The sequence below is a fragment of the Bolinopsis microptera genome, chromosome 11 (genome assembly GCF_026151205.1).
Source record: "Bolinopsis microptera isolate Bmic1 chromosome 11, MBARI_Bmic_1.0, whole genome shotgun sequence".
Taxonomy (NCBI): domain Eukaryota; kingdom Metazoa; phylum Ctenophora; class Tentaculata; order Lobata; family Bolinopsidae; genus Bolinopsis; species Bolinopsis microptera.
Window position 1 is genome coordinate 4472830 of NC_087082.1, and position 16745 is coordinate 4489574.

At 38.3% G+C, this 16745-nt stretch overlaps 1 protein-coding gene and 1 long non-coding RNA gene across 2 annotated transcripts; one reads left to right on the top strand and one right to left on the bottom strand.

Moving 5' to 3' along the window:
* Positions 1-1162: 1162 nt before the first annotated feature.
* On the top strand, positions 1163-15542 carry LOC134823268 (uncharacterized). The gene is made up of 17 exons (XM_063834667.1): positions 1163-1250; positions 2155-2287; positions 2574-2681; positions 2861-3045; positions 3245-3375; positions 3511-3791; positions 4133-4247; positions 4524-6249; positions 6441-6543; positions 6685-6805; positions 7036-7387; positions 7641-8410; positions 8532-8664; positions 9171-9286; positions 9512-9611; positions 14045-14228; positions 15063-15542. Exons 1-17 carry the CDS (start codon positions 1163-1165, stop codon positions 15172-15174), a joined length of 4758 nt encoding a protein of 1585 aa, XP_063690737.1. The 3' UTR covers positions 15175-15542.
* Positions 9791-12093, bottom strand: LOC134822848 (uncharacterized). The gene is made up of 3 exons (XR_010161226.1): positions 11811-12093; positions 10316-10411; positions 9791-10151 (listed from the first exon to the last, which is right to left on the bottom strand). It is a non-coding gene; the product is annotated as an uncharacterized LOC134822848 (long non-coding RNA).
* Positions 15543-16745: the final 1203 nt, after the last annotated feature.

Genomic DNA, 16745 nt, shown 5'->3' on the forward strand with positions numbered 1-16745 from the left:
AAAGACGCTCTGTTCCTCAGCTAAGAATTAAGATTGGAAACGTGTCTTGTTCACTTTTCACAAAACGTGATAATGCCATGTGACATGTTCCTTTGTCCTATCCTCATCGGATCTAGTCTCAATACTCATAATAATTATTTCTGATTTAACTTATCTAGTATCTACTGGTATAGGCAGATGGTTTGAAGAGCATCATCACAAGTCTGTGCTCCACTATTATACAGTAATTTATATAACATTATTTATTATAATATTTATAATAATTTATAATAATTTATTTCGTATATTATTTAGTATGTATTTTTTATACAATTATTTTCCCTGATGCAGATCAAAATTCTTTATCTGAAAATAAATGCGAAAAAATGGCGAAATTCATGACCGCAGACCGTTGCTACGTTGTGCTGAAGTCGCACTTTCATAAGTTCCCCTATCAATGTTCTTATTATAATTGCATCTTACAGTGTTTTCTTTAAAAAAGCGCAGGTTGATCTACATCCTTCCTATCATAGAATTATTAGAGAAAAACAAGGCTCCTTGACAAAATCGAAATTGTTTACTACTAAAAGAGACTGCAGTTTCATTGTTTTATGTCATTTCTGCTGGATGATTTTCTTTTTAACTCGCTTTAGAATAAAGTTTTTCATTTCCTGACTGAGACAGATCCTTATGAGAGGATTCAATGCAGACAGAATAACTGCCATCCCAAATGCACCGAGCACGTTAATCAAAGGAGCTTGGGACCCATAATATGAGTACGCCACCTGAATAGCAATCATGACAGCATTTCCGATATTCATGATGAGAACAGCCTGAGAACTCTTGCGGAGTGTAACAGTTGATTCCTCGTTGCTGGTCCCGCCCTTTCTTGTTCATCAGACAGTTAACTGTGAGTAGAGAACTCAATACCCCTGCTGCTCCCAAAATGCAAACTAATACATTTTGGAAAATAAACGGTTGATATATCTTCAATATTACATCCAGAGTAGACGTCGTCTGGCAAAGTAAGAAGAAGCGGGAAGTCTTGTGTTCCATCAGGTCAAACGTTATTGAGCTGTATATTAGGAAACCACTGAGGAGGGATAGGCAGCAGGCTATTATCGCGACTCTGCTAGACAGCTTGTAAAAGGGAAATTTAACATTGATGAACCTGCAAATGGAGATGAAAGTGGTGAGAACCTGTGAGGAGAACATGGTGTACCTGAATATTACAGTTTCTACTTGCTCTGCCACGGTGCTAGCACGAACAAGTGGGTACACTTCTGGGGACAGAAAGCGGTATCCAATCTGTAGTGGTAGGTAGATGTTGGTCAGGAAGTCTGAGATGGCCAACAGCATGAAGAGAACTCTGGTAGTTTTGAGCCTTCCATCTTGGTGATAGTTGAAGAGGAAGGTAAGGGGGTTCAGTACTGTAGAAATCAAGAATGCAAGGATCATTGTGATACCAAGAAGGTAATCACCGGCGGAGTCAGCATCTGATGGTTCGTTGCCAAGTTCCTTGAAGTTCGGAAAAAATTCTGAGATTCCTTCCTCTAAGTTTGATACATTAGCTCTTCTCAAAATCATAATTCACAATCGTTTTTGCTTCGCTATCACTAAAACGTCTTGATCTCACCGAAAACAACAACAAAAAGAACTGAAACGAATATTACCCTCTTAAGGTTTATTTATCAATAATTGCTGTTAATTAGGGCTCTACCAAACCATAACAAGGGTAATTAACTCTCACAAACCAGACGTCATGATATTAAATATATTCACGTGCGCTAGCACGTGTGCTAAGTTTTACTGTAATAGACGTCCTGGAATCTGGATAGACTCACCTGCTCTCATTTAGATTTTAGAGGCCGCTTCTGATAGGAACATGGACGAATGTTAAATGAGACTTGTGGCTCGGCACGAATAAGTAATTTAGCTGCACGTGTAGGTAGTCCGTACTTATGATTGATAGGCTATTTTAATTCCACGCTGGGGTAATAACGAGGACTGGTGAGTGGTGAGTTGTGATAACTGATAACACTAGATAATCATAATTTGTAGAACTATTGAACTGGATTCTTACACCGGTCTAGTGGACTCAAAAATAAAAACATAACAAAATTAAAACATTTATCAATTACTATAAGAATGTATTAACTCAAATTTCCGTGTCAGAGTTGCTGGAAGGAAAGAAAGGTAACAACAGTACGAAGAGCAAACTTCTCAGAGATCAAGATTTCTTGTCTCTTGTTGATAAGATCCAGCGATGGAGAAACAGCGGCAAAGCTGTCGAGCTTAACAATGTCCCGTAAGTTTGACCAGTATGTTTCCTCCTCCCCCCCCCCCCCCCCCCCCCCCCCCCCCCCCCCCCCCCCCCCCTTTTTTTTGAGTTTTCCCCGAAATTAATGCTAACATATGCAAAGTAACCAAATTTAATTATAAAGTTCCGACTTTCGATTCAAGATTACGTCGAAACTCCTTGATAATGATTTGATCCGGTGTTAAATGCTATGATCATTTTGTTTGCTGTTCAAAACATGCCTCATGCATGACAGTACCCTGGTATAATATTAATAATAAGGCGTTTATCTCAGGTTCGTGGACCACCCGAAGCTCCCTAAACTACTAGACATCCTAACAAAACATTTCTCTAATTGTGACGAACATACTCGGGCCATGGTGTTCTCCTCCTTTCGAGACAGGTTTCTCACAAATACTTGATACTTGACAGTCTAGCTAAGCTGATTCTGTTAGACTTGTTATCTTTGAATATCAGATTTTTTGGATCTCCAAGGCAAGGTGACCTTGGTTGTTGTATTAAATAAATCATTACTAAAAATATGCCTCTTGATTTTACCTTTAAACAAACAACTTTCTTCAGTGTTCATGACCTAGTGAAGAGGATAAACTCCCACTCCGACAAGATCCGGAGCACCATGTTCATAGGTCAGAGTGGAGCAAATGGTCTAAAACAGAAACAACAACTTGAGACTGTGTCTGAGTTTAAGAAGGGCACGTTTAATGTCCTGGTAGCTACCTGCGTGGGTGAAGAAGGACTGGATATTGGTGAGTAGAGGAACAGTCGCAGGCTCCCACTCTCTTTACTGCACAATAACTAGTGAAAATGGCGAAAGTTTAATACTTTAAACATTACTATATAATAACAAACAAGAAGCTCTCGTGATGTGGTTTTCAGTTCAAGCCTCCAAATGCAACATATCGTTAAGGTTTTATGTTACGTTTCAGCTGATGTTGAATGTTTCAGGAATGGTGGATCTGATTATTTGTTATGATGCAAGTGCGTCACCCACTCGGTTGGTGCAGCGCATGGGAAGAGCCGCGCGCAAACGTGATGGTTCCATCGTGGTTCTGCTGACAGAGGGGAAAGAAGAGAACGTATGTTCGATTTTTCAATCCATTTGACATGTTTTCACCTGAAGGCTTAAATCTACTCTGGTGATTTTTGTTTTTAAAAGATTGTGAATTTGAGATATTTATCGGTATCATCAACTTACCTTGTCTCTGTGACAGATATTCAAGAAGAGTGTATCGAGTAAGAAGAGCGTATCAAAAGCAGTGTTTACGAAGTTGAACAAGTTGGCCCTGTACCCCAACAACCCAAGAATGATTCCCCGTCATCTCAACCCTACACCTGATAAACGCGTGTTGAAGCCGCTGGAATTCAAGACTCCACCACCAAAAACTAGGCAGAAAAGTTTGGTACAGAAAAAGAAGTGCCCCTTTCTGTCCAGTACGCAATACAACAGCTATGTAGGATCCGAGGGGGATAAAGTTGATCTTGACAAATCAGCGTGAGTTCTTTACAATCGGATATCGACGAAATAAACAACCATCCCTTTTGCTTTAGTTGTTCTTTTTTCTTTTTTTAATTGTTGTCATACTCACGATTTACACTGTCTCAAGATTTGATGTTCCCGCCTTGGGCTATCGATGTCACAACGTATGGCGCGGTACCCTCACGTCTTTTTATAATGTAAACAAATCAACAGTAGGTTGAACAAACGCGCATTATAGCTGGCGCGGCCGCGCATTATTTTAAATTGTGCATGCACCATGTGCCCCAAAGATGTACTACTCTGGTTTATTGATCTAGACCTATCACACATACAGATATGACAACCGTATATTTCAGGACATTCTCGTTAACGGAATGCGTTTCAAAGTGGATACACTGGCAGGGCATAGAGCACCCAACTTTTGATATCGAGCACTCTATGAGCACGCTTACTTTCGTCCATATTATGACCGTTAGTTTAATTTGTTTTTCTCCATTTTAGTAACAATTTTGTATCATGACTTAGACACTCCCTGTTACATTTTATCTAAAATTCAGCTTTATACGATATATTTCTAGACGGTTTGTAATGGTTTAAAACAATACCAAGTTACGGAAATGGAGTGATACTCCAATGACTATGGATTGGTCGTTCCTTGCCTGTCAAATGACATCTAAGAAGATCACAATCGACAATCTATATTTAAAATTAATAGTAACACACATATTCTAAAGTATATTTCCTCAGGTAAACGACTTTTTCAAAGCCGAGAGTGCGGCAATAGACAACTATGAAGATGAGATGGCGCAGTATCTTGATCTGAACGACGTCGTTATAACGAAAAAGAAAACCTCTGTAGATGAATCTGAACCATCTATACCAATCTCGACGCAACCTGTAAAGAAAAAGGACAAACGCCCCAAAATCGTCATATCAGACGATGATGAGTTTGAAAGTAAAACTACCAAAAAGCAGAGCAAGCTAAATTTTGGGTCCAAGCCTAGAGAGTCCCTCTTTTCTTGTCTGACAAGCGATAAGAGTCAGAAGAGTGTATTACAAATACAGGATCCTGTAGCGAAGTTTTGTGATACGGAGGATATATTGCAGGAAGACTCAGTAGAGAATTCTCGATCCAATTCCCCAAAAAAAGAGCAGGTGGAAGCATATATACCAGATATACCAGACATACCAGATATACCAGACGTGGTTGACGTCCAGCATGATGTCTCCTTTGAGGATGTCATCTCTCAAAGAAATTGTGATTTTCCTGCAAACGAAAACTGCGATGAAGAAGCTTGTTTGAATGATGATGAGGAACTTGAATCAGATGAAATAGTCCAAAGCCCTAGATACCTTACTCAAGCAGATGACCTTAAGGACCTGAATGAAAATGAACTCTCGGTCAGCCTATTCGAAGCCATTAACGAAACCTGGGACTTTGAGTTGTCTCAAAAAGGCCCGGACTTGATCGAGGTTCCCGCTCCTCCATCACAGGTTCCTTCTCTTGAACTATCAGATTTTAGTTTGTTCAGCTCACAGCAACACGCTACTATAAATCCAGCTCCAACTTCCTCAGAAAATGACTCGGTATTGGAAAGATCTAAAGTTCCGTTGTGTCCGAAACCTGGGGTTTCAGAACTATCTTCTGATTCTGACAAGTTCTCGGATGATATCGAGGACACACTGATTGAAAACAGTTGTTCCAAACTGAATCCTCAGAACAATGCACTTTTTGAATCTCTAGCTAAAATGGAAAAGCAACAAAGTGTAGCCGACGACGACCTGGACCTCATGGACGAGACTCCAGATATAACCTTTTCAGACGTTCTCACGCCACCAGATAGACCGGGAGCAGACGAAGCGAACGTATTGAGGGACGATGAAAAACTTGATGTGCAGTCCCCGTGTGTGGGTGTGGCAACTCCAGCTCACAATAGACCATTTCAACCACTAGAATCTTCAACTCCAGCTTTGGTCAAACCGTCTGCTCCGTTATGTGAACCGAGAACAGGACACAAAGGGTTTGTAACTCCTCAGATCAAGCATTGTTTAATGAGAGTTAAAAAGAAACCAGACTTACTGGACAAGAATTCATTACCCCAAGACTCTCCAATGCCATCTACAAACAACACAACGAACGAGGACTCTCCTTTAAATGTTGGTAAGAGGAAGAGACGATGCAACATTCTGTGCACTCAGATTCCAACCAATTCAGAAGATTTTGACATTTCTAACGACAAAAAGAAAAGCAGGTTGTTCTCGCCCGATAAGCCTCTTATTGTTCAAAGAAATTCAGAAAAAGAAAATAAATCCAAGCCCAACCAATTCAAGACCAAGGGTGGTGCAGCTGCGAACCCATTCATCATCACTGAAGCTAATCTCTCTGGTGATGATGATTCTGATGAAGGATCTGATGAGGACTTAATGAGTAGTTCTCTGGAAGATTTTATTGATGAAGAAGAGCAACCAACAGGTATGCGGTACAACTCTAAAGTATAATTCTATAAAGTTGAATTGCTAATTTAGTGTCTCATTTCACTTAACGAGTCTATTCAAGATAAAAAAGGAATATACTAATATTTACTTTAAATACTAGGCATACAGATTAATCGTTTTGGGTTACGACTACGTTTGTCTATAGTACCTGTCATTACTTAATTTCAGTCAGTGAATCGCTGTATTTACGAGATATAGCACAATTTAAACCACAAACCGTCAGAACGGTTGGGAACAAGTTCACAGGAAATGTCTTCTCTCAAGATCCCAGGTATTCGAAATTCGACATGCTATTTTGAGTCAGAAAGGAGCCATCTCAAAGAATTGATCCATATCACAGCTGCAGAATTGTGATATGTGAATTGTCTCGTTTCAGTGTCAAGACTTTCTCCTAAACCATTAACTCTTCCAGATTAGATTGCCAGGGTCATGAGGTGGACGATGAGTTGGACGGCTTCGTTTGTGATGATGAGGAGTACAGTTTGTTGGACGATGATTTCGAGGAGACAGCAGTATTCACCCAGCAGTTACAAGTTAGCTTGGAAACTTTATAATGTTTTTATCTTGATTTTTAAAATATGCTGCTAATGTTACAAGTGTAGAAGTATTGTATGTATAATGTATAATGTATAATGTATAATGTATAATGTATATTGCATTATCAGATTAATAACATTCTTTATTAGAATTTTATTGAAACTGGATAACAAAAATTTGTATTTTTCCAAAAAAAAAGTACCGTGACCACTGAATTATTTTTCAGCATCGGACGCCAACTCCTGCTACAAATAAAAAACGGAAGCGAAGAGTAAAGGAATTCGCAGAATCGCCTGTAACTCCAGTGGCTATTACCAGAAATCCCTCTGTAACAGTAACACCCAAAGGAGTCAGCCCTCTCAGCCGGAAGGTCAGCAGTTCCTCTTGGATGGCGAGAACTCCAAAACGTTCAGATTTCCCAGATTTTACCGGGAAGAAGGAAGAAGAGGAAAACAAATCCGCTCGTTCTAAAATAGCGGGAACCAGTGATAGCCCGAACATTTCCTCATTTTTAATAGGATTGGATGATTTGTTGTCTGATAATGATGATAAACCCGACTCTAATGTAGCCGGTGCAGGTTGGTCGGTGTTACTTTAGGATTTTTAAAGTTTAATCGTTAAAAAACACATATTGCTGTCAGGAGTCAGGACTGGCAGATCAAGTAGATCTTGAGATTATAAAAACTTAAAGTTTACAATAAGGCAGTGGTCAGTAAAGCTGCACTGGTTGTTTTTATCCTATAATTAACCGTTTCACTTAAACGATTTCTCCTACTGTACGGTAAACATTTCACCCTATGATATCGTTTTGATCGGCTTTCACGTTCTCAGATGATGATGACGAAGACTTCGAGATATCAACTTATACCAATCGGTCTAAGTCCACCAAGAACAAAACAAAGTCCATCAGCAAAAACAAAACTATCAGAAAGTCAAAAGACCGTTCAGTTAATGCAGGGAAAGTAAAGCAGGAAGACACTACTTTCGACCTGTTTGGAGATTCGTTTGATGAGAGTATGATAGACGCAGCATGTAAAACAATCAATCAAAATACTGCAAAAACATCTGTAAGCAAGCAAACAAACTCCTCTGACCAAAAGATAGCATCTCAGTTTAATATTGATATGGATGACTTGCTATCAGAGGAGGAGTTAGATCAAACAAAACCTGTGCCTGAATCATTTTGTTCTAAACCTAAACTTGGAGATAAGATTGTCAGAGCTGCTAAATCGTGGGGCCCTCCTGATACCACCAAAATGACTGCTTCTCAGTTTAATATTGATCTTGATGATTTGTTATCAGAAGAGGAATCAGATCAAATAAAACCTGTACTTGAACCATCTATTTCTAAACATAAACTTAAAGTTAATAATTCCAAGACGGCGGCACCTCCTGATAGCACCAAAATGACTTCTTCTCAATTTAGTATTAACGTAGATGACCTCCTGAGCCCTGGACCTCCCCTTAAAGTAACCAGTACTTCTGTTCCCCCTCTTGATGGAGGAATTTCTTCTAACAACATTGCGATTTCAAACCTGCGGTTAGATTCAGAACCAATACCAACGACTTTCAAAAACTGCTTAGTGTTCGCGAGAACAAAGGTATGATATCATTTTACCTTTATAGATATTTTGTTTCTTTATCTACTTTCTTCAAATTTCTTTTCAAAGCGAAGTATCCATGACCCTTTTACCAATTGACAAATATGTATCCCTGTTACAGGTCATATCCAATAATCAAATATGTACGATACTACGTACACGGTTCCAGATAAAAGTGGAGATAAGAACGGACCTTGGTAACTGTGACTACGTGGTCAATTCCAACACTGCAATTCTCCGGATCAACCTGCTTGGTAGGTAGAACTTTGACTTTTGAGTACCTCAATCGTGTCTTGTGCCATCCTCAGTGACCCTGTAAGATGGTCATTCAAGAAGAATTGAGTGAAAACAGTGAAATTTGGGTCGCGGAAAGCTGAAATTCGAATATGTCCTACCAGTAGGACATATATTCAAATTTTTTACTGCATCAAAGTTTTCTCCAGATATACTGCTTCCAGTACCTTGATGGCGACTTGTGTCACTCTCACCGACCTCACTGATTGGTCACTGGTCAAAATTTCAGTCAAAACCGCGAAATTTGGGTCGGGGAAAGGGCACAAAAGCTATTATTTAATAATCTTGTCAAAAAAGTCTTCTTCTTTTCTAACAATTTTCCGTTACCAAAGCTTCCTTTTGTTATCTTGCTTTCAATACCTCAACTGTGTCTTTTGCCATTGAAAAAAAATTCAGTCAAAACAGTGAAAAGCTCTTTTACCACTTCGCCAAGAAGACAGCATTAAATTTACTCTGTTATTTGCAGACGTGTACAAAGGAGTGTCAGATCTGGTAGCCCGCGTACAGACTCTACACAGATCCTTCAAACACATAGTTCTCATAAGTGAGATGCCCCAAATACCTCCCGGTAAAACGAAAAAGGTACCTATATTATTTAAAATCCTGATTACAAGAAGATTCGTTTTCCCTTAAAATTCAATCTGAGGTGCTTTGTTATTTGTAGCTTTGACGCGATCGAGTTAAGTTTGTACCTCAAAGTTTTTTTTAATCTCACGAACCAGGCCCGACATATTAAAGAGATTTTGTGAACTGCTTAGTTTTTTTTTTCAGTTTCCCATGTCATACTTTATAATTAACAATTTACAGATGTTAGGTCGGGGAGAGGCTTACGATGCGGTGAGATTTGCTGTGACAGAACAGAAACTGAAAAACTTCAACACTTCTCTTCTTCTTTCGGAGAATCAGGGTTAGTTTTTAGTCAGCGGGAATGTTTGATTAATTCTTTTATTTCAGTTGTTTGTTTTAATTCTTCCTGTTTTGAATATTTTTTTGTAATTCTACTACTACTCGTCAATTGATCTCGAACAGATTTTTTCGTCGACAGTTTTTGTTGCAGGCACAAATTAAATTTACATTGTATTCCTCTTTAAAGTTTCAAATTTACATTTGGCAAAAAAAGGATCAATGAAATAATTCACATTTCTTTATATAAGTCAAGAAAAACGGAACCTTAAAAATTTTCTAGAAAATAAATTTCGTATATTAGAAACATAATTATCGAGCAAAAAATTGTCTCATCTCGTCAAAATTGTCTAGCCATAATGCAGCATGCATCTTAATTTCCCTGCTTCTCAAAAGTGACTAGTCTCCATGGTGATTTGTCTCCAGGATGACATGTCTTCTTCAAGACGTGTCTCCATGGTAGCTTGTCTCCATTTCTCGATACAGGGCGTCTATCTTTCTGTTTATGCGTCAGCACAGGTGCAGCAAGGGCAGCACTTGGTTCCTGAGGCATGATGACGTCATTGATAGAATTTATTTAAACCCCTGAACTGGATCCCAGCGAATCAGTTAAATCGTTTGTGTAATCAGAAATGAAATGGAAAAAATTCCATAAAAACGATTAACGGGACTGAATAGTTTTCAGGAGAATTTAAGGACATATCTCACCACATTTGCAGCCCTCATCACAGCTACAGCAGGTTTCACAGCCGGTCAGACAAGTTTCTCCGCATTTACAAGGCATTGTTAGAGATTTCGAGTTAGCTATAGGGGTACGGAATTGGTTTAACACTCAATTTGATAAAATCCAAGAAGCTTTTAAATAATGTTAAACTACTTTCGAGGGTTGATCACCGTCAAGTAAAATTACTCATCGTCAAAGACTATACTCCACCTTCCTTTGAATGGAAAATCACAATGCTGGCAAGCATGACCGTGCCTCTTATATTCACAATACTATTTACCCCCTTTACTATCTACCCCCTTTACTATTTACCCCCTTTACTATCTACCCCCTTTACTATTTACCCCCTTTACTTTTATACCCCTTAACTGTTTTTCAGGCATTAAGACTCATCGAAAGTAGTTCAGCAGGCATATTTAAGTTCAAATCATTCTAATTCAATGTTAAAGATGACAGGAATAAGAAATAGTTATGTGGAGGTTTTTAAGAAATTTGCGCAAAATACGGGCCAGCATGTTATACGAAATTCGGTAAAAAACCCAAAATCGCCATATTCAGGTGCCTTAAAAACCATGTTAAAAATGAGTTAGAGATCTGAAACTTTGCAGGGCGTCTAGACGTTGACCAAATGACTGTAAAAACAATTCGTGTTTCAGGAGTATCGCGAAGTGGGTTTTCTGGAACCCCTGTTTTACAACAAATTGTCGTGATACATATATAAATATTCAGGGATAGACGCTTTGCCAGTCAAATGTAGTCAATTATAGACTGGATTTAAGTGTCCGTAGATTCAAAAGTATACAAGATACAGCCATTTCCGACCACAGGTCTTAAAGATAATTGTTTGCACAGTAGTTTACATTATATGCAAAAAATATTTGACGTCATTATTACCCTTTGATGACGTCATCAATTTAAGCTTTTCTAAAACTTGATTTTTGACAAAATAACAACTTTTCAAGTAGATTTAACAGCATAAAGGAGTTATTTTATTCAAAATTTGAGGTTATATTGAAGTTAGATAATTGTTTAAGCATTCTGAAAATCTACCGGAAAGTTTGCCTAGCTTGCTCCTTCAGGAAGATATTCGTCATTAAAGTTAGTGGGGGGGGGGGGGGGCCAATGGCATAAATGGAGAAAATGGAGAATTACTCATAGGTTTTTCCATTTTATCCATAGAAATTGCCTCCATGTCGTGCCATTTTATGCCATTTTATGCCATTGAAAACCTAAAAAATTTAGAATTTCGAGAAAATTATTAAAAAAAAAGATATTGTCGGCCAATAATGAACAGGGCAGCATGAAACATGGAGAAAAGTGGTTTTCAGAAAAACTTTGAAAAATGTTGACTTAGAAAATTTTCGGTCCGAGTCATTTTCGATACGTACCTCCCGTATCGAGAGCTCCCGATTCCGAGCTCGTGTTGCAAAGGGGAAGATGAAGCTATCAGTTTATATTTCGACTTCATAAAGTACCTACCTATTGAACCTATTGATGGGTTTAGAAGTAGGCATCTTCACGGCCATCACGCAATCTGCGGACCACCTCCTTGACTGCACCAGTCTATTATTGAGTTAGAGTTTTCTGCACTGTATCCAGGAGTAGGGGGCTTGTCTGGAAGGGTGTCTAGGAAGTTTCCAAGAGATGTCTTGAAGCTTGTCAAAGTCCTTTGAGTATTGACAATTTTGGGGAGAACATTCCAGAGTCTTCCAGCTCTCACTGCGAATGAGTGGTCGTAGGTGCAGTGGAGCGTGCAGCAGCTGTACCCTGACATTATAATCAAAAAGAGATGATATTTGACCAAAACCCATAATCATGGGTAGAGTGGACCGCTGCCAGTGTCTCTCTTTCGGCTTTCCCAAACAAAAGGAAATGATATTAAATTGATTGACCGTCTGCAAATGCAAAATGATACCGAGAATGAAATCGGTCGCTCGCTTTTCGTGAATGAATGGGAAAAGCGACCGACCGATTTCATTTTCGGTATCATTTTGCATTTGCAGACAGTCAATCAATTTAATATCATTTCCTTTTGTTTGCGAAAGAGAGACACTGGCAGCGGTCCACTCTACCCATGATTATGGGTTTTAGTCAAATTGCTTATATTATTACGTATTGAAATCGGACATTTAAGAATTGCTTGCAGTTGCATTGAAAAATAACCGAATTAATAATTATAAACGGTTTGTTGATCTTTAGTTGTGGCAATGACAAATCCTCGAGAACACGTAACACTGCACTGAACTGGAGAACTGAGAAGTGAACTAAATAATTTAATGTGGGTAGTTACTAGTTTTCCTTTCAAAATAATCCACGTGATTGTTAAATTAGATCCATAATCCAAGTACGCGAACTGACTAGACATTCACGGAAATTGATGAACGCGCTATTGAAAAATCGACCTGTCATGCTCCTTTACTCCAGGAAGTCTATGAGAATTTGGAAAATCTGTCAATAATAGAGGAGCCTGCGGTTCACATACCAAATACCAATTGCCAGTAATTGTACAGAGGACCACCTCTTATAAGTATAATCCTCCAATCAGAGAATGCAATTCATCATACCAACCATACCTCAACAACTACAACAAAACAGCAACATTTAGCCAGAGAATTCGAGAGAGATCTACTCAAAGTGAAATTTATTGCGCTGGAGACCATCATAAGACTTGGCCGCTCCCCCGGTCACGTGAAATGACACGTGATGGTGCTCTAATGACCGTTTTAGCAGTATTAAATCTGTTCTGACGGAAACTTTAGTGGGGTGAGGAACTTTAGGTAGTGAAGTGTATTGAAATGTTTTGCCCAGTTGAGAACTATCATGTATCCGACTGTTCATGATGATCAAGTTTACTCGAACGGTTCAAGACAATGTGGCTGGCCCTGCCGAAATCTTTGCCAAAAATTAAGCGATATGCAACTTTCAATCCAATTTTAAAGCTTTTTTAAAGCTTTCGGAATAAAATTACTTTTAAAAATCGTCAAGATGGCAAAAACGAGCTCTTTTAAGTAGCCTTGCAGGACATATTTCTATGGACCGATCAAATATATATAGAGCCGTCAGGTGAAGATGACGTTTTATGGATCGAGTCCAAAAAATATATGGCTGCAAACTAATCCATCAACCTCAGTAGCCTATTTCCGGGATATGGATCTCGGTATGTTAATCTGATCTGTAGAGTACAAAAGACTTTTTTGATCTTATTACGAAGCTACAGGGAGAAAAGCAACGTTTATTTTTGATGTTTTCCATAGTTTGATTCGATTTTGCACCAGATTTGTTCCTAAAAGCTTATTTTATATAAAAAAATTGTTGCCAGTATAGATTTTAATTCTGAAACCAATTATCCAGAAAAACTTCTGAAGTTCTACAGGTTACATCCCATTCTTTAACTTTAAGCCACACTCGATTCTCAAGGACTCGTGGCAGGACATTCTTCTCCCCCTGTCATCAACTTTTCGGGAATTGATTTGATTGATGTCCTTGACCTTGCACTATTAAAACGGAGGTTGAGTAATGAGTAAATAGTTTTACAGATGGGTGAGGTTGGCATTCGGCCAGCTAGGCTCGAAATTTCTGGGGGTATAGCGAAAAGCGTGGACGAGAGCAATATTCAGGCAGCGCGTTTGTGTAATTTTAATATTGGCTAACAGTAACAATACAAGTTCCTTGTTTATTTGTGGAATGCAGTAAATAATCGATGATTATTCCAGATGAAACAGCGGGAATAATATCAAGATTTATACGGACGGAGGATTCCCAAATAATCCCAGACTCGCCGCTCACTGAGAAACAGATGGCATTGGAAAAGTTCCTGTCCACAATCCCCTGCATGAACCACGGAAACGCCAGACTTATGACCCTCAAATATTCTTCTCTTTCTTTAATTTTGTCCAGGTAAGGACTAAGGTGGCATCTGAAATGGCTAAAATCTAAATAAAAGGTTGCTAAATTATTAAATTGAAGATTTAAGAGGGAAAAGATTTTAGTACATTTTCGTTCAATACCCCGTTTATTATTATAGCATTTAACTCGTATGAGATATCATTAAACTTATTGTCCTAATCCCATGAAGGCTCCCGAAAGCTATTATTCTCAAGACATGATAAAAATGTATCGTTTATCTTTTATACTCAGGGTGTTTCAAAAGTCTTGCGAGGATGTTCTTTTTGGATAACTTTTAAATAAAAAGTTATCCAAAAAGTTGTAATTCATTTTTCTGAATTGAACGAACTTTCAGTTTATCCCGTGGCTTCTGCATAGGATTATTTCGATCTTTGTCACCAACCATCACAAAAGAATTTTTCACTCAAAACAAAAAAATGTAAACCACCAAATGAAACATAAAACATTGTTGTAAGAGGATATGACTAACATAGTGACATAGTGACATTGCTTCTTTATAAACACAGCTTTTAAATACAAAATCTAACAAGTAAATTGACGATGATATAAAGTCGAAATTGTGAAACAGTACCTGAAGTCCTGAAGGATTTGTAAGGTAAATCACGCAAATTCATCTCGGTTGTTATTAGGGGACTGATTGCGGTTGCTATGGTGGTTATGGTAACGGAAAATCTTGAAAAGTCACCATTAAACCTTAGAACTACCAATAACATTTTACAGAATAAAGTTTAGACAAATTTTGCTATTGTTCAATTATTATTATACAAACATTTTACTGTTTTAGCCCAATGTCATATCCCCACTTCAACCAGCATTCCTTTTCAGCAAAGCTGAGGACATCAGTAAACACAGCGGTATGAGTCGGCTGAACACGGCGCTGTTCATCAAATACTGTAAAACAAACGTCAGAGACCAGGTAAACCACGTGACCTCGTGACCAGATCAACCACGTGACCTCGTGACCAGATCAACCACGTGACCAGATCAACCACGTGACTTAAACGGAACACCTTCAGACAATCTCAGACTTCAATTTCGGTCAGTGTATTTTGCACTCAGTGGACTCAATTTTGTCCTGCAGATCTTTCAGTTCGCCGAACATAGTTCAAAAATAACAGCAGATGGAACAGGATTCAACAAAGGACATACATTTTTTAACATTTCGTAAATATTTTGAAATTCTGCAGAAATGGAGATTTTTATTGAGATTATTATTATATACTCCAAAGTCGTTTGTACATTTATTTCGAATTAATCACCACAGCTATATAGTTGTGTTGCTCTTGTTACCCAGTTACAAATTACAATTCAAGTTTAAGTTTCAATAACAGACCATAATTTTAAAAATCATGGCCAGCTAACAAGCAAATCAAAATATCACGTGACATATGTACGACGTACGTACTTCGAAATGCTTCAGAAACTCAATACTTCAAGTTCGATATAAAGAATCGCGGTTTAACTATCTGAAATACATTACTGATGTGCCAGAGACGCCAGGAGCTATTTTGTTTTTGATCTTCTATTCCTGGCGTTCATTTCCCATTACTTCATTTTACACTGGACACTATTTTAGCCAAAAAATGCAGCCAATTAATAGGCATAATCATAATGGCTAGAGAATGATCAGTTGTACATCTTCAGGGCTAAACGTGTAGCCGAGCTGTTAGGAATTAACATCGTCAAGCAAGAGCTTTTAAATCCGATAATACGATCAGGACCCTTTCAAAGTATGAATCAATATGATTTGTTGCACAGCAATATCAATTATACTCTTTTTCTCTTAGGAATTCGAACGGATCACAATTATGGATAAGTCATTGTCGTTGCCTACTGGTTTTTCATTACTTATGATGACCAAGAAAAATGCTATTTTTCTATGTACTCAAATCGTAGTCAAGATGCAGATGTCAACATTCATATTCATTCAGGTCACGTTCAAAATTCTAAGCTTAATTTTTCTGGCTTTCAATATAGCAGTTCTACATAATCTAACAGATATTTAAATATAGTTAATTGTAGTTGAGTAATTTGGGCTGCACCTCTATCAGTCGATTAATCTTAAGGATCTGGATACTTGTGAGGAGGTAAACCACATGATTCTGACACATGACAGCGATCGACCAATCAGCTTTCAGCATTAACCGATCAAAACCCATAATCACTACCACGTGACAAAACTAATAAAGTTCACGTCCCTACCAATATCCAGATCTATTGACTGTTCACATCCCATCTCTAACAAAATTTTTGCGATCATCTGCATCAAGATTTGGTGATTTTCTTCTCAAGAACGAATCACTCAAGAGGAGTCAAAACCAATATGATATGCAATGTGAGTTCCTTTAGTGTTTGTTATTGGCTTGGTCATCCTTGAGCTTGCCATAGCTGTTCTGAGTTTTTATGTACTTGATTCGTTGAGACCTGAGGGGAATAAAATATTCAGCATTTTATAGTCAACACTATAGTCGGGGGGGGGGGGGGGGGGGCTCATGTTTTGTGTCTGTT